Raw genomic sequence first — 25,124 nt, forward strand, 5'->3', positions numbered from 1 at the left:
TTCTCAGCATTATGTCAATTTTAACAGCTAAGACTGCTGCTGTAAGTTCCATTCTGGGAATCGTCATTTGCTTCAATGGTGCTACTCTGGCTTTTCCCATTAAGAATGCAACATGCTCTTTTGTTCACATTTTGTAGTCTTAAGTATGAAACAGTCCCATAACCACTTTCGCTGGCATCCGAAAAGTGATGCAGTTGTGCATTTCCGATTTTACCAAGGTTTTAGGCTTTATACACCGATCTACCTTAAACTGTGAAATTTGGTGAAGGTCTTTTAACCATTCTGTCCAACTGTGCGAGGATGTTTGAGTTATACTCTCATCCCAACCAAGTTTTTCTCTACACAAATTCTGTAAAATTAACTTGGCTAGCAGTTAATGGTGCAAGAAATCCCAAAGGGAAATTAGTAATATCTAAGAATTTTAATTCTTCTCTAGACATTTCTTCATATTCCTGGCTGGTACTTTCATTGAGGTCGTGGTTATATTGCTTCATTAACAGCTTTTCCAATTTACCTGTAGATATTTGGTTAACGGCAACAGCACGGCAATTCATTTTGCTGGTGCTTTCCTTATTCTTACACAAGGAGCCATAAATAACCCATTCTAGTAGGGTCTTCATAGCATACGGTCCATCCCCTTGGCCCCTAATTATCTGTACAGGTTCTAATGCTCTCAGAGCATTCGGTCCAATAAGTAAGTCAATACAGGTGCACAACCTTTTATCCGGAGTTCCGGAAAGCTCCGAAAACCGGACATTTTTTCCGGGATTGGCGCCAAACTTGACCCGAAACGACCCATGGTCAACCCAGGTCTGTACTACTGTAGGGGCTGCCTCCTCCCCGGAGACCGGGGAGACACTTAAACATCTGTAAATCATTGCTTAAATGTTAGTCAGTTAGTTTGGAGGGCTTTTATGTGAAGGGGGGGGGGAGGGGAGGGTGTAGGGGGAAACTTTAATTCTTAGTCCCCTACCTGGTCGGAGAGGCGGGGAGCGGGCAATGCCTTACCGGGTCGCCGTGCAGTAAGCTCCGGAGCCCTGTGGCTGCCGACTCCCAACATCGTGGAGCTGGGGGCTGCGGGCATCCGGCCGCGGGCGGCGCCGGTTGGAGCTCTGACCCCGGCAACTCTACCCCTGGCTGCGCGGCGCTCCAAATCCAACGCGGCCCGCAGCCGGATGCCCGCAGCCCCAGCTCCGCGATGTTGTGTGTCAGCGGCCACAGCTCTCCGGAGCTTACTGCACGGCGACCCGGTAAGGCATTGCCCGCTCCCCGCCTCTCCGACTAAGAATTAAAGTTTCCCCCTTCACCACATAAAATCCCTCCAAACTAACTGACTAACATTTAAGCAATGATTTACAATGATTCCCCGGTCTCTGGGGAGGAGGCAGCCGCTCCAGACTTTTCAAGCCGCCCGCGCTACCTACCTAATCTATGCTAAAAATCTTCCATTCGGAAATCCGAAAAATTCCGAAATCCGAGAAGTGTCTGGTCCCAAGGCTTTCGGATAAAAGGTTGTGCACCTGTATCAGAATTTATCTTTGATATTTTGACATCTTTCAGGTAAGGCCATTGCTGTAAGTCTTCACATCTGGGTACATTTTGACGACCAACAGGCATTGTTTCATGTGTGAAAACCTCTGAAATTGGAATAAAATTATCTTCATCCAAACTGGATATCTCCATATTTGTTATATAATAACTATGGTAATCCTTTTCTTTATTCATGGTACGCATTTGAATTTTAACTTTCTCTCCAGTAATGTCCAACCTTCTCATCAAATTCTCTGTGCAAAAAGTAGCTGAACTCCCATGATCCAGAAATGCATATGTTTGCAACACTACATTAGTTTCCCTATTTCTCACTTGTACTGGTAAAATAGAGAAAATGCATGCTTTCTCTCCAGCCCCAATATGTGCAGTTACTTGAGGCGAGGTGATAGCATTAACATCCGCTGACTCCTTTTTCTGCTCAGTAAGATCTGGCTCTTTCTTTACAGTATGAAGCACATCAGGATGATTCTGCTTACATTTGTCACAAATTATTGGACACTTACAGTCTTTTACCATGTGCCCCTTCTTTAAACATCCATAGCAGATTCCATTCCTTTTTAAAAAGTCCATCTTTTTTTCATATTTCTTGTCTTTAAATTTACGACACCATCTTATGGTGTGACCTACTTCATCACAAAAAATGGACAAAATTTGTTCTTTCTGGTCGGTGCATCCTCTTTGGCACCACCCAACACCTTCTCAGGTATTATATTGGTAGCAAAATTGCTTTTCTTAGTCTTTTGTTTAGTCTTGACATAGGTAGAACCCTTATAAATTGCAAGTGGCTTGGCTTCTTCAATAATCCCGTTGCCAGAGAGTCAGAGTGGGCCATCACACATCCACGGCCCTCAGCCTCAGTACCGGCTCTCCACAGGGCTGCGTACTGAGCCCCCTGCTCTACACCATCTACACGCATGACTGCACCCCCGCCCACCACAGCAACACCATTGTCAAATTTGCGGATGACACTACAGTGGTGGGACTCATCTCCGCGGGGGACGAGTACGCCTACTGGGATGAGGTGGAGCAGCTGACAGTGTGGTGCGAAGGAAATAACCTGCTCCTCAACACCTCAAAGACGAAGGAGGTAATAATAGACTTCAGGAAAAACAAAACGGACATGGTACCACTGACCATCAGAGGGGACTGTGTAGAGAGGGTGGCGGATTTCCGCTTCCTGGGAATCCACATTGAGGAGGACCTGACGTGGAGCGTGAACACCACTGCGCTGCTGAAAAAGGTCCAGCAGAGACTGCACTTCCTGAGGGTGCTCAGGAAGAACAACATCACTCAGAGGCTGCTGCTGTCCTTCTATCGGTGCTCCATTGAGAGCATACTAACATACTGTGTATGCGTGTGGTACACCAGCTGCACAGCGGCTCAGAGGAAAGCGCTCCAGAGGGCCATTGACAACGCCCAGAGGATTGTCGGCTGCCCTCTCCTTACCTTGGAGGACCTACACAGTTCCCGCTGCACCAAAAAAACCCAGAATATAATAAAGGACATCTCCCACCCCGGACACTCCCTGTTTGAACTGTTGCCGTCAGGCAGACGGTACAGATCCACAAGGACAAGGACAAATAGACTACAAAACAGTTTTTACCCCACTGCTATAAAAGCACTAAATGTGGCCGCCAAGGAACGCAGGGGCGATACAGACTAAGGGACTGTGGTAACGGTGAAATCGACAGAAGGATGGAGGGTTGGGTGTGTATGCGTGCTTTGTCTGTGATTTTTATTTATTTGCTTATCTTTATTATTTTACCGTGGATGTTTCGTTAGCTTTAGAAATGTTTGAATGCTGCACTGACTGGCTGACATTTTAAATTTCGTTGTACATGGCCCATGTTACAATGACAATAAAGAAACTATTCTATTCTATATTCTATTCATGAATCTGACATGTACCGTACTTCTCTTTCTAAATATTCCACCAGATCTGGTAGTCTGGCTACTTGTTTGCTCTTATCTCGTAATTTACCAGCCCTATCTCTCCACTTTTCTCTCATTCTTCTGGGCAACTTGTTAATGATGATTCTCATATTACTTGAAAGTTTAATTTCCTCCATGTAGCCAAGATTTTTCATCGAGCTGCAACATCTTCTCAGAAATATTGCATGTTCACTCAATTTATCCACATCTTCTGGCTTGATTTCTTTCCAAGCATGGGCCCTTTCAATGTATGCATTCGCAATCCTCTGTTCATCACCAAAACGTTCCTTTAGTAATCTTCTCGCCTTATTATAGCCCTGGTTGTCTGGCTCCATCTGACAACTTTCCACAAGCACCTTCACACTTCCTTTTGTGTACTTCACCAGAAATCGTAAGCGCTCCTTTTCATCCTTAACTTTCGTCTCTAATACCTCTTCTATGGCTCTTACGAAAGTTTCATACCCCAAAGGATCTCCACCATATGTAGGAATTTCAACTGGTGGCAGAATGAGAGAGGTATTTTGTCGAGCTATAATCTCGTTGAATTCAGATTGCTTATTCAACAGTGCCAATAGACCAACCCGATTCCCTTCTCCTTGGTCCACTGGTCCATCTCGAGTTTGTACGGATGTTCCCATAGTAGCTAGTTTCGGTCTAGCACCCATTTGCTGAGCTGAAGGTTCACTCAACCTATTTAGGTTTTCCAATCCAAGGTATCCTGTGGACTTTGACCATGGAATCGATCCAACTGCCAATTCACTCTGAACAGTTTTGGCTCTCTGTCTAGAGCTCATTGTCTTTGACGATCTAAAGCTGCATCTAGACCCTTCACTTTCCAGTATGTCCTTTCTGGCTTTAGCCACCTTCAACTTTGTATCTAATTCCAGTTGTTCCTGACATCGCGCCATCTCTTCTTGCTGTCGGGTCATCTGTTGCATCACCTCTTCTTGCTGTCGGGCCATCTCATGTTTTTTCTTCATAGCATCCGCTTCTATTGAGAGCGCTGCTAACCCAGCCTTGGCTCCCAAACGAGCAGAAGCCCTCAAAACAGAACTGGCTGAGCTACCAGATTTACGGCCTGATCTTCATGAAGATACATTTGAGATACTATCTCCTGGTTCTATTTCATCACCTTCTTCTTCATGCTTAGTATCTTCTTTTCTGCTACATTTACTTTTGTCAACTTACTCTAACCATGCTTCTGCAGCATCGTTGGATTCATCATAATACTCCGTATTTTCGGAATCCCACTTATAATGTCTTTCACGTTCCTCTTGAGAACGCTCTGCTTCCCTCAGTGTGTCCTGCTTCTCTTTCAGCTCCTGGTTAAGGCTACTTATCAGACGTAATTTCTCCTCCACCTTGTCCTGGTTCTCTTCTGATTCCATGAGTATCTTCACACTTTCAAACAGCCTTCTAATCCTCTTCCCCAACTTGTTCCTATCCAATTCAGCCTCCTTGAGAACATGACTTTGACCTTTCTCAGTGAGTTTAAGTTGTCTGGCTGGTCTTTCTCCTCCATGTGCTCCTTCAAGCACCAAGCTATCTCGTCGTCTAAATTCATCTTCCACTCCGGCACTTTGTTGCTTCGCACTTCCAGCTACTAAGCTCGTCACTTGTGACATCATTTCAGACACCACTTCTCTGCATTTTTCTTGAACCCATTGAATATCTTCTTCGTGTATTCATCCCACTGGGTATGACGTCTGCGTTCTTCCCAAGACAGCACTGAACACAGCAGTACATTCTGTTTCTTGCCAACCTCCTGGTAGAGGTTCCATAGTTGGCTCATATACGATTACACCTCGATCACGGTCTGTTCTGATTCCATTAGTTTTTTCTGTGTATCAATTACTCTGGTAACCTGCAACTATAATTCATTTCTCTCTTTCTCGGTTTCCCTCAGACAGGCAGCATGTGAAATGTCTGTTTCTTCAAGTTGTCTGGGTCTTTCTTCACCACCACGTGGTTCTTCTGGCATAGCTCTGCCCTCATCTTCATCTTTATTCATGATTTAAAAGAGGTCTTGGCAGATTGCCAAGTCTTTAAATTAGTCGAAAAAGTCTCTGCTTCTAAGTGACTTTGTTATTATCAACAATTTCTTCCAAAACTAAAACATACCGATAATGTAGAGAACCTTTCTCTAATTCCAGGTGCAAAATAAATGATGCTAATTCAAATGGAATGCGCTTTATCACAAGAGATTCAAAACAATCCAATGTCGGTCTGCCTTTCCCAGACACGCTGGAGAAAACAGCTTCTTGAGCTCTGTAACAGAATTCTTTTAATTAAAACCGTGATTTTAATTCAAAAGGTAATAATCGATTCGTACTCACAAATCCAGTGATACGTCTTCAGATACGTTCCGATGCTGTTGATGGACCTCAAGGCTCCTCCTGGCCGAGATCTTCTTCAGTTCCACGATTGGAACCAATCTTCTTTCTTTGGCTATGCCTCTCCGAGGTCTTAGCCCTGCCATCTTCAATTAAATCTTCTATCCCACTCTCTGGGACTGGTATTTCTTCTTCAGTTCCACGATTGGAACCAATCTTCTTTGGCTATGCCTCTCCGAGGTCTCAGCCTGGTCGTCCTGCTCTGGCTGCGCCTCTCCGAGGTCTTAGCCTTTGCACTTCGATCTTTTGTCCCTATCTCAGGGACTGGTATTTAACCCCGCCAGAGGTTCCCTTCTATCTTCTCCTCTGTCCCACTCTCTGGGACAGGCAATTACCCCCCTGACGGAGGTTAATCCTTCGACTTATTGTAGCGGCAGATTTTTCAGGAAATTAACTCCCTAGCCACTAATTGGGTGAGACGGGATAAGGGGAATATCTTCGGTACGCATGCAAGCTGCCTCAGAGACCTTCAGAGCTTCTAGTTTCATAAAGCTTCAGCACACAGTCTTTTAATGAATATTTTCTTTATTGTAGATATAAAACAGTAAGATACATCCAAGGTTTTCCGACTTGTTCCGGCAATCTTCTTCGAACTCCAGCTCATTACTTCAGATACTAGAAAACTCCTCGTGTCTCCATGCTTCACATGATCTTGACATGTGGCTTGACATGCTCGACATGTGGCTTGACATGGTCGAAGGATTAACCTTCTCCCTCCTCACTCCAAAACGAATCTAACCCACTAAACTACCACGCAAGCAGTTAAGCTGCATAAACACGCCCAAACACACGTCATAAATCCCACCCACATTATAACGGGCAGTCTAAAATTTAAAGGAACATGCCATCCACAATGACATGCAAAATAGGCCAAATGGCCACTACACCCCTTATTCTTAAACTGTGGCCCCTGGTTCTGGACTCCCCCAACATCGGGAACATGTTTCCTGCTTCTAGCGTTTCCAATCCCTTAATAATCTTTTATGTTTCAATAAGATTCCCTCTCATCCTTCTAAATTCCAATGTATACAAGCCCAGTCGCTCCATTCTTTCAACATATGACAGTCCTGCCATCCCGAGGATTAACCTGGTGAACCTGTGCTGCACTCCCTCAACAGCAAGAATGTCCTTCCTCAATTTAGGAGACCAAAACTGCACACAATACTCCAGATGTGGTCTCACTAGGGCCCTGTACAACTGCAGAAGGACCTCTTTGCTCCTATTCTCAACTCCTCTTGTTATAAAGGCCAACATGCCATTAGCTTTCTTCACTGCCTGCTGTACCTGCATGTTTATTTTCAGTGACTGATGTATAAAGGACCCCCAGATCCCGTTGTACTTCTCCTTTTCCCTAACTTGACACCATTCAGATAATAATCTGCCTTACTGTTCTTGCCACCAAAGTGGATAACCTCACATTTATCCACATTAAACTGCATCTGCCATGCATCTGCCCACTCACCCAACCTGTCACTCTGCATCCTCATAGTATCGTCCTCACAGTTCACACTGCCACCCAGCTTTACACTGCCACTAATCTTCCATGTGGGACCTCATCAAAGGCTTTCTGAAAGTCCAGGTACACTACATCCACTGGCTCTCCCTTGCCCGTTTTCCTAGTTACATCCTTAAAAAATTCCAGAAGATTAGCCAAGCATGATCCATGCTGACTCGGACCGATTCTGTTCCTGTTATCCAAATGTGCTGCTATTTCATCTTTTATAATTGACTCCAGCATCTTCCCCACCACTGATGTCAGGCTAACTGCTCTATTATTCCCAGTTTTCTCTCTCCCGCCTTTCTTAAACTGTGGGATAACATTAGCTACCCTCCAATCCAAAGGAACTGATCCTGAATCTGAAAATGATCACCAATGCGTCCACGATTTCTAGAGCCACTTTCTTAAGTACCCTGGGACGCAGACCATCAGGCCTTGGGGATTTATCAGCCTTCAGTCCCAACAGTCTACTCAACACCATTTCCTGCCTAATGTGAATCTCCTTCAGTTCCTCTGTCACCTCAGATCCTCTGGCCACTCGTACATCTGGGATATTGTTTGTGTCTTTAGACCCAAAGTACCTGTTCAACTCATCTGCCATTTCCTTGTTCTCCATAATAAATTCGCCTGTTTTTGTCTTCAAGGGTTAGAAACATAGAAACATAGAAACATAGAAATTAGGTGCAGGAGTAGGCCATTCGGCCCTTCGAGCCTGCACCGCCATTTAATATGATCATGGCTGATCATCCAACTCAGTATCCCGTACCTGCCTTTTCTCCATACCCTCTGATCCCCTTGGCCACAAGGGCCACATCTAACTCCCTCTTAAATATAGCCAATGAACTGGCCTCAACTACCCTCTGTGGCAGAGAGTTCCAGAGATTCATCACTCTCTGTGTGAAAAAAGTTCTCCTCATCTCGGTTTTAAAGGATTTCCCCCTTATCCTTAAGCTGTGACCCCTTGTCCTGGACTTCCCCAACATCGGAAACAATCTTCCTGCATCTAGCCTGTCCAACCCCTTAAGAATTTTGTAAGTTTCTATAAGATCCCCTCTCAATCTCCTAAACTCTAGAGTATAAACCAAGTCTATCCAGTCTTTCTTCATAAGACAGTCCTGACATCCCAGGAATCAGTCTGGTGAACCTTCTCTGCACTCCCTCTATGGCAATAATGTCCTTCCTCAGATTTGAAGACCAAAACTGCACGCAATACTCCAGGTGTGGTCTCACCAAGACCCTATACAACTGCAGCAGAACCTCCCTGCTCCTATACTCAAATCCTCTTGCTATGAAAGCCAACATGCCATTCGCTTTCTTTACTGCCTGCTGCACCTGCATGCCTACCTTCAATGACTGGTGTACCATGACACCCAGGTCTCGCTGCATCTCCCCCTTTCCCAATCGGCCACCGTTTAGATAATAATCTGCTTTCCCGTTTTTGCCACCAAAATGGATAACCTCACATTTATCCACATTAAACTGCATCTGCCAAACATTTGCCCACTCACCCAGCCTATCCAAGTCACCTTGCAGTCTCCTAGCATCCTCCTCACACCTAACACTGCCCCCCAGCTTAGTGTCATCCGCAAACTTGGAGATATTGCCTTCAATTCCCTCATCCAGATCATTAATATATATTGTAAATAGCTGGGGTCCCAGTACTGAGCCTTGCGGTACCCCACTAGTCACTGCCTGCCATTGTGAAAAGGACCCGTTTACTCCTACTCTTTGCTTCCTGTTTGCCAGCCAGTTCTCTATCCACATCAATACTGAACCCCCAATGCCATGTGCTTTAAGTTTGTATACTAATCTCTTATGTGGGACCTTGTCGAAAGCCTTCTGGAAGTCCAGATACACCCACATCCACTGGTTCTCCCCTATCCACGCTACTAGTTACATCCTCGAAAAATTCTATAAGATTCGTCAGACATGATTTACCTTTCGTAAATCCATGCTGACTTTGTCCAATGATTTCACCACTTTCTAAATGTGCTGCTATCCCATCTTTAATAACTGACTCTAGCAGTTTCCCCACTACCGATGTTAGGCTAACTGGTCTGTAATTCCCCGTTTTCTCTCTCCCTCCCTTCTTAAAAAGTGGGGTTACATTTGCTACCCGCCAATCCTCTGGAACTACTCCAGAATCTAAGGAGTTTTGAAAGATTATTACTAATGCATCCACTATTTCTGGAGCTACTTCCTTAAGTACTCTGGGATGCAGCCTATCTGGCCCTGGGGATTTATCGGCCTTTAATCCATTCAATTTACCCAACACCACTTCCCGACTAACCTGGATTTCACTCAATTCCTCCACCTCCTTTGACCCGCGGGCCCCTGCTATTTCCGGCAGATCATTTATGTCTTCCTTAGTGAAGACGGAACCAAAGTAGTTATTCAATTGGTCCGCCATATCCTGGTTCCCCATGATCAACTCACCTGTTTCTGACTGCAAGGGACCTACATTTGTTTTAACTAATCTCTTTCTTTTCACATATCTATAAAAACATTTGCAGTCAGATTTTATGTTCACTGCCAGTTTTCTTTCATAATCCATTTTTCCTTTTCTAATTAAGCCCTTCGTCCTCCTCTGCTGGTCTCTGAATTTCTCCCAGTCCTCCGGTATGCTGCTTTTTCTGGCTAGTTTGTACGCATCATCCTTTGCTTTGATACTATCCCTGATTTCCCTTGTTATCCATGGATGCACTACCTTCCCTGATTTATTCTTTTGCCAAACTGGGATGAACAATTTTTGTAGTTCATCCATGCAGTCTTTAAATGCCTTCCATTGCATATCCACCGTCAACCCTTTTAGAATTAATTGCCAGTCAATCTTGGCCAATTCACGTCTCATACCCTCAAAGTTACCTTTCTTTAAGTTCAAAACCATTGTTTCTGAATTAACAATGTCACTCTCCATCCTAATGAAGAACTCAACCATATTATGGTCACTCTTGCCCAAGGGGCCACGCACAACAAAACTACTAACTAACCCTTCCTCATTACTCAATACCCAGTCTAAAATAGCCAGCTCTCTCGTTGGTTCCTCTACATGTTGGTTTAGATAACTATCCCGTATACATTCCAAGAAATCCTCTTCCTCAGCACCCCTGCCAGTTTGATTCACCCAATCTATATGTAGATTGAAGTCACCCATTATAACTGCTTTGCCTTTGTCGCAAGCATTTCTAATTTCCTGTTTGATGCCATCCCCAACTTCACTACTACTGTTAGGTGGCCTGTACACAACACCGACCAACGTTTTCTGCCCCTTATTGTTTCGCAGCTCTACCCATACCGATTCCACATCCTCCAAACTAATGTCCTTCCTTTCCATTGCGTTAATCTCCTCTCTAACCAGCAACACTACCCCACCTCCTTTTCCTTTCTCTCTATCCCTCCTGAATATTGAATATTGAAGGTTCAACTTTGGTCTTAACTAATTTTGTTCTCTTCACATACCTAAAGAAGCTTTTACTATCCTCTTTTATATTCTTGGCTAGCTTATTCGTACCTCATCTATTCTCCCCGCATTGCCTTTTTAATTATCTTCTGTTGCTCTTTTAAAGTTTCCCAATCCTCTGGCAACCCGCTCATCTTTGTTATGTTATACATATTCTCTTTTATTTTTATATACTGTTCTTGACTTTCCTTGTCAGCCCCTTGATCCCCTTAGAATCTTTCTTCCTCTTTGGAATGAGCCGATCCTGCATTATTATTATTGCTAGTAATACCTGCCATTGTTGTTACTCTGTCATCCCTGCTATGGTATCTTTCCTGTCAACTTTAGCCAGCTCCTCCCTCATGTCTCCCTAGTCCCCTTTGTTCAACTGCAACACTGACACTTCTGATTTTCCCTTCTTCCTCTCAAATTGTACATTAAAACTTATCATATTCAGGGCTCTCACTTAACTTTTTTTCTCTGCTGCCAGCCGGACAACCATGACAGCTTTTTAGGTTGCCAAATGACAGTTTGGGTGGTCATTTAAGACGGTTTGCATGACGTGTGCGATAATGTGCTCAGACAACGTGCGTAGTTACCAGTCGGAATTATGCTCAATGAAGCATTCACATATTATGTTCAAGAAGGAACTGCAGATGCTGGAAAATCGAAGGTAGACAAAAGTGCTGGAGAAACTCGGCAATTGCAGCAACATCTATGGGGCCGAAACCCATCAGTCTGAAGAAGGGTTTCGGCCCGATACGTTGCCTATTTCCTTTGCTCCAAAGATGCTGAGTTTCTCCAGCACTTTTGTCTACATTCACATATTATTTCTGCTTCAAATAACTCACAAATTAAACATATTCACCAATCAAGACATGATATATACCACAATGACATGCAGCAAAATTATAATACAGTATCTCAACTCTTTTTACACATTGCAATGAATGCAATTTCTATTAGTTCTTTCCACTTCCAAACAAAAATGTGGTTGGATTATTCAGCGTATGATCAACCTGTGTCAATAAATCCTGGACCATGGTAACATATATGTTTAACCATGCACACTACAGATTGATGCAAGCATGTTCTCTGTGAAAGACCAAAAATTACCATGACATGGCATTAGCATGGGTCGTTATTGCTATTGGTACAGAAACGCTCTCATTTCCCACATAATTTATCCACAACCAAATACACAGGTTGCAACGAAATTTCTAAAGGCATTTTATGATAATAGCTGTTAAAAACTATACCCATCTGACAGGTTAAACATTACACTAACTGACAAGAGATGGCCAAAGTACATAACTGCAGCAAATGTTATTTTGGTAATATGTTTAAAGGTGTCAAAACATATAATAACATTGGGAATTAAAACACATTTGATTGCATTCCGTTATCAAACTTAGTCAATGTTCGCTCTGAAGACCATGAAGCATAATAGGGTCAGGGAAATGTGGGGGGGGTTGTGAATCAATGCGGGGTGGATAGATGGCAGAGGGGAGGGGGTTGAGAAGGCAATCGGTGCGGAATGGATGGATTGAGATGGGTGAATTAGTACGTGTTGGATGGAGTATGTAGAATTGTGAGGGGAGAGCTCGGGGGATGTCAGTGGTTTTGAATGGGGGGGTTCAGTACGGGATGGATGGGGGAGGGGATCAGTACATGATGAATGGTGGTAGACAAAAGTGCTGGAGAAACTCAGCGGGTGAGGCAGCATCTATGGAGCGAAGGAAATAGGCAATGTTTCAGGTCGGGACCCTTCTTCAAACTGTTTCCCCCCCCCCCCATTCGTCTTGAATAAGGGGATCAGTAAAAGATGAATGAGGGGATCAGTACAGGATGAATGGGGGGGGGTGGGGTCAGGACATCTGTGCAGGATGAATGGGAATCACTGCAGGATGAATGAGGGGATCAGTATGGGATGAATGAGGGGATCAGTACAGGATGAATGGGGGATCAGTAAAAGATGAATGAGGGCATCAGTACAGGATGAATGGGGGATCAGTAAAAGATGAATGAGGGGATCAGTACAGGATGAATGGGGGATCAGTATGGGATGAATAAGGGGATCAGTAAAAGATGAATGAGGGGATCAGTACAGGATGAATGGGGGATCAGTATGGGATGAATGAGGGGATCAGTACAGGATGAATGGGCGGGTCAGAAAGAGATGAATGAGGGGATCAGTAAAAGATGAATGAGGGGATCAGTACAGGATGAATGGGGGATCAGTATGGGATGAATGAGGGGATCAGTACAGGATGAATGGGGGATCAGTATGGGATGAATGAGGGGATCAGTAAAAGATGAATGAGGGGATCAGTACAGGATGAATGGGGGATCAGTAAAAGATGAATGAGGGAATCAGTACAGGATGAATGGGGGATCAGTATGGGATGAATTTGGGGATCAGTAAAGGATGAATGAGGGGATCAGTACAGGATGAATGGGGGATCAGTATGGGATGAATGAGGGGATCAGTACAGGATGAATGGGGGATCAGTATGGGATGAATGAGGGGATCAGTACAGGATGAATGGGGGATCAGTAAAAGATGAATGGGGAGCTCACTACAGGATGGATGGGGGGGATTGGTGCAGGGTAAATGGAGGGTGGGTCAGTACGGGATGAATGGGAGGATCAGTGCAGTATGAATGGGGGGGAGTAGTGCAGGATGGATGGGAGGGGGGGTCCGTACAGAATGAATTGGGCCAGTGTAGGATGGATGGGGGGGGTGGCAGGAGAATCAATGCAAGGTGGGTAGGGTCATGAATAGATTGGGGGCGGGAGGTGGATAGATGGGGAGTGGAGCACAGGGGATGTCAGTGAGGACTGAATAGAGGAGGGAATGGGGATCAGTGCGGGATGGAGAGGAGGGGTCCCAGGATAAGAGGGGTGGAGGGGGGTGTACAAGACAGAGAGGGGGGGGGGGGAAGGGGCAGAGGAGGTGGGGAGGAAGGAAGGTCAGCCCTCCTCGTACAATATCGCCCGCAGCCTTGGCCGCCCCTGTCCAATGCCAATGAGCCACCGCCTCCTCGCCACCGCCTCCCCTCCTCCAGCCGACAGCAAGGCGCGGGACCGAGCAGTGCAGCTCAAAGATCCTATAGCTATAGGATCTTTGGTGCAGCTGCTTCAGACGGCGGAAGGAGGCCTCTGCCTCCCTCTCCCTCTCCCTCCCTCCCTCCTTCCTCCCGGCCTCGGCGTGCAAGAGGGGTTGTTTTGAAAGTGCCGTTAACGGATTTGCAGCCAGTGGCCGTTATCAGGGCAATAGCGGCCGCTGCTTGCAAATCCACCAACGGCGCTTTCACAACAACCCCTCTCGCACGCTGAGTGGGAGGAGGGAGGGAGAGGGAGGCCTCCTTCTGCCGGGCTGGGTGCGGGAGGAGGAAGCGGTGGAGCCGCTGTTGCCGCTGGGGGCCTGTCATTCGCTCCGACCCTTTGTCACCACGCACCTAGTATCTTTACCTCGCACAGCCGCCGCCGACACGAAACGTCACATTCCTATTCTCCAGAGATGCTGCCTGATCCGCGGAGTTACTCAGTTTTTTGTGTCTATCGGTATAAACCAGTATTTGATTGCCAAGCCAGGCAAAATGACTCGTTGTTTAGGTTGCCCGGCGGCACTTTGGGAGGTCAATGGCACCCAGGCAACCGCTAATTTCGAGCCCTGATATTATGGTCACTACCTCCTAATGGCTCCTTTACCTTGAGTTGCCTTATCAAATCCAGTTCATTACACAACACTAAATCCAGAATTGCCTTCTCCCTGGTAGGCTCCAGTGAAAGCTGTTCTAAGAATCCATCACGGAGGCACTCCACAAACTACCTTTCTTGTGGTCCAGCACCAACCTGATTTTCCCAGTCTACCTGCATGTTGAAATCCCCCATAACAGCAGTACCTTTGTGACATGCCAATTTCAACTCTTTAATTGGTGAATTCAACGCGCCCTATATCCAGGCTACTGTTTGGGGGCTTGAGATGTCCCATTAGAGTCTTTTTACCCTTACAATTCCTCAGTTCTATCCATACTGACTACATCTCGTGATTCTATGTCATCCCTCGCAAGGGACTGAATTTCATTCCTCACCAACAGAGCTACCCCACCCCCTATGCCCACCTGTCTGTCTTTTCGATAGGAGGTATATCCTTGAATATCCAGTTCCCAGCCCTGGCCCTCTTGCAGCCATGTCTCTGTAGAAACATAGAAACGTAGAAATTAGGTGCAGGAGTAGGCCATTCGGCCCTTCAAGCCTGCACCGCCATTCAATATGATCATGGCTGACCATCCAACTCAGTATCCCGTACCTGCCTTCTCTCCATACCCTCTGATCCCTTTAGCCACAAGGGCCACATCTAATTCCCTCTTAAATATAGCCAATGAACTGGCCTCAACTACCCTCTGTGGCAGAGAGTTCCAGAGATTCACCACTCTCTGTGTGAAAAAAGTTTTTCTCATCTCGGTTTTAAAGGATTTCCCCCTTATCCTTAAGCTGTGACCCCTTGGCCTGGACCTCCCCAACATCGGGAACAATCTTCCTGCATCTAGCCTGTCCAATCCCTTAAGAATTTTGTAAGTTTCTATAAGATCCCCTCTCAATCTCCTAGATTCTAGAGAGTACAAACCAAGTCTATCCAGTCTTTCTTCATAAGACAGTCCTGGTGAATCAGTCTGGTGAACCTTCTCTGTACTCCCTCTATGGCAATAATGTCCTTCCTCAGATTTGGAGACCAAAACTGTACGCAATACTCCAGGTGTGGTCGCACCAAGACCCTGTACAACTGCAGTAGATCCTCCCTGCTCCTATACTCAAATCCTTTTGCTGTGAAAGCTAACATACCATTCGCTTTCTTCACTGCCGGCTGCACCTGCATGCCTACTTTCAATGACTGGTGTACCACGACACCCAGGTCTCGCTGCATCTCCCCCTTTTCCTAATCGGCCACCATTTAGATAATAGTCTGCTTTCCTGTTTTTGCCACCAAAATGGATAACCTCACATTTATCCACATTATACTGCATCTGCCAAACATTTGCCCACTCACCCAGCCTATCCGTCACCTTGCAGTCTCCTAGCATCCTCCTCACAGCTAACACTGCTCCCCAGCTTAGTGTCATCCGCAAACTTGGAGATATTGCCTTCAATTCCCTCATCCAGATCATTAATATATATTGTAAATAGTTGGGGTCCCAGCACTGAGCCTTGCGGTACCCCACTAGTCACTGCCTGCCATTGTGAAAAGGACTTGTTTACTCCCACAACATCATACTTGCCAATTTCTAACTGAGCCTCAAGCTCATCCACTTTATTTCTTATACTTCGCTCATTCATATATAATACTTTTATTCCATTACTCCGCAATAAAGGTTGGTATTAAGATTGTGGTTCTTTATGATATATATATGACCTAGATGTGGATTTGTAGGAAAGAACTGCAGATGCTGATTTAAATCGAAGGTAGACACAAAATGCTGGAGTAACTCAGCGACACAGGCAGCATGTCTGGAGAGAAGGAATGGATGACATTTCGGGTTGAGACCCTTCTTCAGACATGATGTGGATATTCTTAGAGGACAATCGCTCTGCCTCCACAGACGCTGTTTGTCCGACTGAGTTCCTCCAGTAGCTGTTTTATTCGGGTTAATATTTTGGGCAATACAGGATCAGTGATATATAAATTAGCACTCAACGTACAAAATAATTTATTCTTATCCTTGATGAACACAACTGGTTAGGAATGGAAGCAAGAGATTTGCCAGAAAGATAGAACTGTAAGGAACAAATTCAAAGACTTATTTGCCAAAAGACTAGGTTGCTAAGAAACAAATTCCTGTGTCTGAAGAAGGGTATCAACCGAAACGTCACCTATTGGTTTTTTCCAGAGATGTTGCCTGATCCGCTGAGTTACTGCAGCACTTTGTGTCTATCGGTGATGTAAATCAGCATTTGCAATTCTTTATTAAACACATTCAAAGCCTTTTGCAAAATGACGGGAGCTGTAATGATCAATTGACAGCTTCCTGTACTGTATGATTCTGCAACTAACAATATACCTGAGAATTGCTGGACCCTGTAGATCCAGATCCCAGAAAGCCGCCTTGCTTCCAGATGTAGTCAATAGAGAAAGGAAACCATATAACCATATAACAATTACAGCACGGAAACAGGCCATCTCGACCCTTCTAGTCCATGCCGAACACATAATCTCCCCTAGTCCCATATACCTGCGCTCAGACCATAACCCTCCATTCCCTTCCCATCCATATAACTATCCAATTGATTCTTAAATGATAAAAAACGAACCTGCCTCCACCACCTTCACTGGAAGCTCATTCCACACAGCTACCACTCTCTGAGTAAAGAAGTTCCCCCTCATGTTACCCCTAAACTTCAGTCCCTTAATTCTCATGTCATGTCCCCTTGTTTGAATCTTCCCTACTCTCAGTGGGAAAAGCTTTTCCACGTCAACTCTGTCTATCCCTCTCATCATTTTAAAAACTTCTATCAAGTCCCCCCTTAACCTTCTGCGCTCCAAAGAATAAAGCCCTTTGGGCTTTGGGCAAACATTTCCTTTTTTTAATTTTGCTATAACCGTGTAATTTTATTTTTAAGTGCTAAAGTTTTTTTTAATTGCTTTCTAGGTTCAAAAAATCTCCAGTCCCTGGGAATTCTACATCAGTACTCAGCTAAGGGAGAGGTTGAAGTCAAAGTTTTGCAATCTCTACAACAACATCAACTCCGGACATTTCTTCCAGAATGGCTGTATTTTGGTTGGAGAACTGTATAGTTTTGGAACTTTGCTGGTATTTGTTTTATATCTACATTTCTTGTTCTGAGAAAAACATCCTAGGGTAACAATGTATTGTAAAGATTTACCAATATCATGTCATGTTTTGCTGCACATTCTGGTAACTTTACTGTCCCGATTTGCTGAATAATATCACTCGGTTCGCAGCAGGTGGAGCTGATGCTTCAGAGTTCCTGCAATCCGCGTTTAATCCTGAACTCTGGTACGGCCCACGTGGATCTTGCATTTACCACATGGTCCCTGTTACCACATGCACTTTCTCTCGCATCCCAATGTTAATTACATTGGATTATCCCAAGAGTAGGGCTACTCTCTTGCCCAGAGTAGAGGAATAGAGAACCAGAGGACATAAGTTTAAGGTGAAGGGGGAAAGATTGAATAGGAACCTGAGGGATAAATATTTTACGCAAAGGGTGGTGGGCGTATGGAACGAGCTGCCGGAGGAGATTGTTGATGCAGGGGCGATTGCAACATTTAAGACACAATTGGATAGGGCAGGTTTGGAAGGACATGGGCCAAACGCGGGCAGGTGGGCCTATTGTAAATGGGACGGGTTGGCTGGTGTGGGCAAGTTGGGTTGAAGGGCCTGTTTCCACACTGTATCACTCTATGACTAGTGTAGCTGGGACATGTTGGCTGGTGTGGGCAAGTTGGGCTGAAGGGCCTGTTTCCACACTGGATCACTCTATGACTAGTGTAGCTGGGACATGTTGGCCGATGTGGGCAAGTTGGGCTGAAGGGCCTGTTTCCACACTGTATCAATCTAACTGTGATATCTTGATTTGCTGCTGTGCTGCCTGCCCGGGTGCACTTTACTCCTTGTCACCACATGCACTTTCTCTGCTTTCCTCCCGCATCTTCTGAGATGCAGCCATTGCTTGCAAGTCCAACATTTTAAACCTATCGCCACGTGTTCTAGGAAGGTTGAAGGCCACCTATTATCTTGAACTGCTGCGATGCTCCTTGTGAAGGTATTCCACAATGATTATGAGATTGGGAATTCCAGGATTTACTTCAGGAACAGCATTATATATTTAACTCGTAGTCAGAGTTAAACAGCACAGAAATCGGCCCTTTGATCCACCTTATCCATGCCAACCAAATAGCACACTGGTCTAATCCCATGTGCTTCCATTTGGTCTATATCCCTCTAAACCCTTCCTATCATATACACCCTTCCAAATGTCTTAAAAGATGTAATGGTATCTTCTCCCTGGCACTTATTCCAGATATAAACGACCCTCTGAGTGAAAAGGTTGTCCCTGTGGTCCCTCGTAAATCTCTGCCCTCAAGGTATGAACAGCAGTTGATGGGATACCCCCAGTGCCTGCTGCCCTTGTCCTTTATGCAATCCATTATTGATAGGGAAATGTCTTTATAGAGTGTGACAAAGACTTTTGTGTTAGAGATCAGGGACCTCAGATTGTAGACATCGTTATGCCATTAATAAACATTGTTATCCCATTAATTAACTTGAACAAACAGAAGTCAATCTTTTATTGTTAAAAAAAAACCAAAGTTTCATTATTTTCTTTGATTTTTAGAATGCAGCCAATCTGTATAAAACTCTTGTTGAAAAGTCAATGCCTGAGCCTCTGGTGATCTACTTTGCCATCCACATTCTCTACATCGTGGAACAGCTGCACAATATTGGGCTCATTCACGGAGATATAAAACCTGACAATTTTATCCTTGGAGAAAGGTTGGTATTGGCTTTTTTCTGATAATGCACTTTATTTTGGTGATTTAGGTAAAGGAGACGAGCAATTGAACCTAATAGTTGTTGGTCCTTAAACGCTGGCTGAGGGAATTAATGGCTATTGAGGGAGTGCAGCGTAGGTTTACAAGGTTAATTCCCGGGATGGGGGGACTGTCATATGCTGAGAGAATGGAGCGGCTGGGCTTGTACACTCTGGAGTTTAGAAGGATGAGAGGATATCTTATTGAAACATATAAGGTCATTAAGGGTTTGGACACGCTAGAGGCAGGAAACATGTTCTCGATGTTGGGGGAGTCCAGAACCAGGGGCCACAGTTTAAGAATAAGGAGTAAGCCATTTGGAACGTAGATGTGGAAACACTTTTTCTCACAGAGAGTTGTGAGTCTGTGGAATTCTCTGCCTGGTGGAGGCCAGTTCTCTGGATACTTTCAAGAGAGAGCTAGATAGGGCTCTTAAAGACAGGGGATATGAGGAGAAGGCAGGAACGGGGTACTGATTGTGGATGATCAGCTTGAAGGGCCGAATGGCCTTATTATGCTATTGTCTATTGTCAATACCGCTCGGCCTAGTAATGGTATTTGCCCACTGGATACCATCAACATTCATAGAATCATAGAAATTAGGTGCAGGAGTTCAATATGATCATGGCTGATCATCCAAAATCAGTACCCTGTTCTGGCCTTTTCCCCATATCCCTTGATTCCCTTAGCCCCGAACTAAATCTAACAGTCTTGAAAACATCCAGTGAATTGGACTCCACTGCCCTCTGAGGCATAGAATTCCACAGATTCGCAACGTTCTGGGTGAAAAAGATTTTTCCTCATCTGTCCTAAATGGCCGAGCCCTTATCCTAAAATTGTGACCCCTGGTTCTGGACTCCCCCAACATCGGGAACATTTTATTCTGCATCTACCCTGTCCAATCCTCTTAAGAATTTTGTGATTCAATAAGATACCCTCTCATCCTTCTAAATTCCAGCGAATACAAGCCCAGTCGAGCCATTCTTTCATCAAATGCCAATTCCCGCAATCCCGGGAAATAACGTGGTGAACCTACACTACACTCCCTCAATAGCAAGAATGTCCTTCCTCAAATTAGGAGACCAGAATTGCACACAATACCCCAGGTGTCTCACCAGGGCCCTGTACAACTGCAGGTGAACCTCATTGCTCCTAAACTCAAATTCCCTTGCTATGAAGGCCAACACGACATTAGCTTTCTTCACTGCCTGCTGTACGTGCATGCTTACTTTCAGTGAATGATGTACAAGCACACCCAGGTCTCGTTGCACCTCCCCTTCTAATCTGCCTTCCTGTTCTTGCCACCAGAGCGGATAACCTCACATTTATCCACATTATACTGCATCTGCCATGCTTCTGCCCACTCACCCAACCTGTCCTAGTCACCCTGCATTCTCATAGCATCCTCCTCGCAGCTCACACTGCCACCTAGCTTTGTTGTCACATTTAATTCCTTCGTCTAAATCGTTAATATATATTGTAAACAACTGGGGTTCCAGCACCGAGCCTTGCGTCACTGCATGCCATTCTAAAAAGGACCTATTAATTCTTGCTCTTTGCTTTCTGTAATTGGGAAAATAACAAAGTAGATCATTGGTGCCCAGGCATGTAGAAATAAAATTGGGATAACTATCACATGCTTGTTTTCATCAAAGAACTGAGCAGCGCAGCGGTAGATTTACTGCCTTACAGCGCCAGAGACCTGGGTTCGATCCTGACTACGGGTGCTGTCTGTACATACCTGTGTGGGTTTTCTCCGGGTGCTCCGGTTTCCTCCCACACTCCAAAGATGTACAGGTTTGTAGGGTAATTGGCTTTGGTAAAATTGTAAATGGTCCCTGGTGCGTATAGGAATAGTGTTAATGTGCGGGGATCGCTGGTCGGGACAACTCCAACAACCTCTGCGAAGTTGCACCAGTGATAGAAATAGAACCTGTGTGCCAGGCTGCACCCGCAGATCTGCCCTCATGAAGATTTGTTTCTCTTTTACTAGCATCGGTTCCCCCTTTTCTTTTTAAACGTCACATTTAAATAGATTTTATTAAAGATAATTGCCTTTTGCATGAAGTGGACTGTTTAGTTTAGAGATACAGCGGGGAAACAGTCCCTTCGGCCCACCGTTTCCGTGCCGACCAGCGATCGCCCGTTCACACACTAGTTTAGTTTAGTCATACAGCGTGGAAACAGTCCCTTCGGCCCACCGAGTCTGCACCGACCAGCGATCACCCTGCACACTAGCACTACTCAACACACCAGTGACAATACAGGGGCCAATTAACCTGCAAATTATGGAAAGTGGGAGGAAATTGGAGGACCTGGAGAAAACCCACGCAGGTCACAGGGAAAACAAACGTACAAACTGCACAGACAGTACCTGAGGTCAGGATCGAACCAGGGTCTCTGGCACTGTGGCAGCAACTCTACTGCTGCGCCACTGTTCCCCCTGTTAGAGGTGTTTAACGCAATTGTATATCCAGTGAACCGGCATGGTCATTTTTAATGCTCCGTATTTTGAAGTGTTAATCAAAATGTTAAATAGAATATTCCATGTTCACTGTAGGTTCCTGGACAGTGAAGCCGCCAGTGTTGATGACAGCTTGTCACAGGGATTGACTTTGATCGACTTTGGTCAAAGCATCGATATGCACTTGTTCCCCAAAAACGCAGTCTTTGTTGAAAATTGTAAGACGTCAGGGTTCCAGTGCATCGAAATGCTGACAGAGAAACCGTGGACCTTCCAGGTACGTCACACATCTGACAAATGTCTATGCCCAATCTTGAGCAGGACTTGCATCACTTCCATAGCCCTTATTGGCCCAAACAGGATGCCCCATCTACATTACTTCCATTTGCTTGTGTTTGGCCCATTTCCCTCAACCTGTCCTTTCTATGTACCTGTCCAAAGAGGCTGAGACGCTCCCATGGGGGCGGCCTGGCTCCCGGCTGGAAGGTGCTCCCATGTGGGCGGCCCAGCTCCCGGCTGGAAGGCGCTCCCATGTGGGCGGCCCGGCGCGGGGCTGAGACGTTCCCGTGGGGGCGGCCCGTTGCGGGGCGGAGACGGTGCTCCGGCAGCTGAGGCGGCGTTCTGGCGGCGGCGACCTGAATCCAGGGCTCGGCCGCGGGCCAGTGGATGACATCGTCGGGAACTCGCGGGTCATAGGTTGATGCCTGTTTTCCGGAGCTGCCGTGGCAACAACTGCATCCGCTGGACTGGAGGGCGGCAGCTTCGACCATCCCCGGGCCCACGGAGCTCAGTGAGCGGCGGGACTGACTTACCATCGCCCGGTGGGGTATCACCTCAGTGCAGAGGGAGAAGAGGAGGGAAGAGACAGTAACTCTAAGACTTTTGCCTCCATCACAGTGAGGAGGTGCTTGGTGAACTCACTGTGGTGGATGTTAATTTGTGTGTGTGTTGTTTATTATTACATGTATGGCTGCAGGCAACGACATTTCGTTCAAACTGAAAGGTCTGAATGACAAATAAAGGATTCCATTCAATTCAAATGTATTTTAAATGCTATTATAGTATCTGCCTTAACTACATCCTCTGGCAGCTTGTTCTAAAAACTGAGTGAAAAGGTTTTCCCTCAGGTTTCTATTCAATCTTTGCTCTCTCTCACCTGTTCTTGATTCCCCTACTCTGGGTAAAAGACTCTGTGCATTCACCTTATCTATTCCCCTCCTGATTTTATACACCTCTATATCACTCCAAGGCCTCATGTGTTCCAAGGAATAATGTCCTAGCCTGTAAAACCTCACCCTATAGCTCAGGCCCCCCGAGTCCTGGCAACATCCTCCTAAAGGGCCTGTCCAACCTGGGCGTCATTTACGTGACAGGCCGGTAGCGACTGTTGCGAAAATCGTCTAGCAGTACAACAGTCGCGCGCGTTGCTCTTGAGGGCCCTGCTTTTTTTGGGAGCCATTTGCGATGTTGTTCGTACTTAGTCCGATCTCCGTGACAAGGATTTTCCCAACGAAACATTTTCAAAACTACGCTCGCTTTATACCCAGGTGGTGCAGCGGTCAAATGACGCGCCAACGGCGTATGGTTACGGACGTTGATGCACGGTGAAGCATAATAAATTAGCATAGGCAATGTTCGTGCGTCACCGTTTTTAACCACGCAGGTGGCGCGCGAGGATATTGAGCATAGCAAAATCCTGGGGCGCCGCGCGCTACTGCGCGTCACTACTTACGCCACCACGCGCCAACCAATTTTTAAGATGTCCTGTAAATGACGCACAAATGATGCTCAAGTGGGACAGGCCCTTAAATCTTCTCCGTACCCTTTCCAACTTAATGACGTCCTTCCTAAAGCAGGGTGACCAAAACTGAACACAAAACTCCACAAGCAGTCTCACCTCACGTCCCAACTTCTGTATTTCCCTTGCCCCACTGAAGGCCACTGGGCCTTAATTATAATCTGTTAAAACTGCTCAATAATAGTTTGCCATGACCTGTTAATTGGTGATCTACCCTTTGAGATTGAATTAGTACAGTAAACAGAATTTGTGTAATGTGCTGTGACAGGCAGCTAATGAATGTTTCTGCATTGCTTTAGGCAGACTACTTTGGAATCGCTGCCACCGTTTACTGCCTTCTCTTTGGCACGTATTTAAAATTAAAGAAGGAAAATGGTGTCTGGAAGGTCGATGCCAAGTTTAAGAGGTCAGTTTTGTGTTTGGCGCTAACCTGCGAACGGTATCTCTCGCTGCAGACTAGTCCGTGCTCTTTGATTTAGACAACTCAACGCATGTTCCCCCATTGTTTCAGAGGTCATCACGCAGAGGTGTGGAAGCGTTTCTTTGACACCTTGGTGTACGTCCCCAGCTGCCAGAGTCTGCCATCTCTTCAGCGCCTGCGCGAGGAGCTGGTCTTGCTCTTCAAGAAGCAGTACTCAAAAAAACTGAAGTCACTGCGTCAGAGGCTCATGGTGCTCTTACTGGAGAACAGGTCTTCACAAAGAAGAACATAAATGGACATGGCTGTAAATCTTTGTGTAAATAGAGCTTTCTAAAAATTTAATTCCTGCTTTGTTTGTTATTTAGTTTTTAGTTTTGGCTTTCGAGATACAGCGTGGAAACAGGCCCTTCAGCCCACTGGGTCCGTGCCGACCAGCGATCCCCGCACATTAACATTATCCTACACCCACTAGGGACTATTTTTTACATTTACCAAGCCAATTAACCTAAAACCTGTACGTCTTTGGAGTGTGGGAGGAAACCGAAGATCTCGGAGAAAACCCACGCAGGTCTCGGGGAGAAGGTACAAACTCCGTACAGACGGCACCCGTAGTCGGGGTGGAAGCCGGGTCTCTGACGCTGCATTCGCCGTAAGGCAGCAACTCTACCGCTGCGCCACCGTGACTGCACATATAGACTAGAATTTTAACCATCAATTTTGGTCCCAAGATGACGCTTCCCATTCTAGGACATTGAGGATGTCCTCTTTCTTCAGTAAATCTGCTTGTGGATGGATACCTCAGCCATGCCTCCTGTATGTGTGTGTGTGTACTGCAGTTCTCCCTCTTGCTCTCCATCAGGCCCATCAAGTCTACTCTGCCGTTCGATCATGGCTGATCTATCTTTCCCTCTCAGCCCCATTCTCCTGCCTTCTCCCCGTAACCCCTGACGCCCGTTCTAATCAATCATAACCCCCTGACGCCCGTACTAATAACTAGTCTACGGCGGGCATGGCTAGCAGGTCAACTTGGTCAGCATTGGCAAGATGGGTCGAAGGGCCTGTTTCCATGCT

The 25,124-nt window shown here is 45.7% G+C and overlaps 1 protein-coding gene across 1 annotated transcript in view; it reads left to right on the forward strand.

Annotated features, from left to right (window-relative positions):
* The window catches only part of bub1 (BUB1 mitotic checkpoint serine/threonine kinase), an 82,694-nt gene extending 58,304 nt beyond the window's left edge, over positions 1 to 24,390 (forward strand). Inside the window, exons 24-28 of the mRNA XM_055630615.1 lie at positions 17,464 to 17,625; positions 19,175 to 19,332; positions 21,931 to 22,111; positions 23,932 to 24,038; positions 24,144 to 24,390. Coding sequence (XP_055486590.1) covers positions 17,464 to 17,625; positions 19,175 to 19,332; positions 21,931 to 22,111; positions 23,932 to 24,038; positions 24,144 to 24,345 — 810 coding nt within the window. The 3' untranslated portion in view covers positions 24,346 to 24,390. The remainder of the gene's footprint in view (positions 1 to 17,463; positions 17,626 to 19,174; positions 19,333 to 21,930; positions 22,112 to 23,931; positions 24,039 to 24,143) is intronic.
* The last annotated feature ends 734 nt before the right edge of the window (positions 24,391 to 25,124 follow it).

Source organism: Leucoraja erinacea, unplaced genomic scaffold (genome assembly GCF_028641065.1).
Source record: "Leucoraja erinacea ecotype New England unplaced genomic scaffold, Leri_hhj_1 Leri_452S, whole genome shotgun sequence".
In the NCBI taxonomy this organism is placed as follows: Eukaryota; Metazoa; Chordata; class Chondrichthyes; order Rajiformes; family Rajidae; genus Leucoraja; species Leucoraja erinaceus.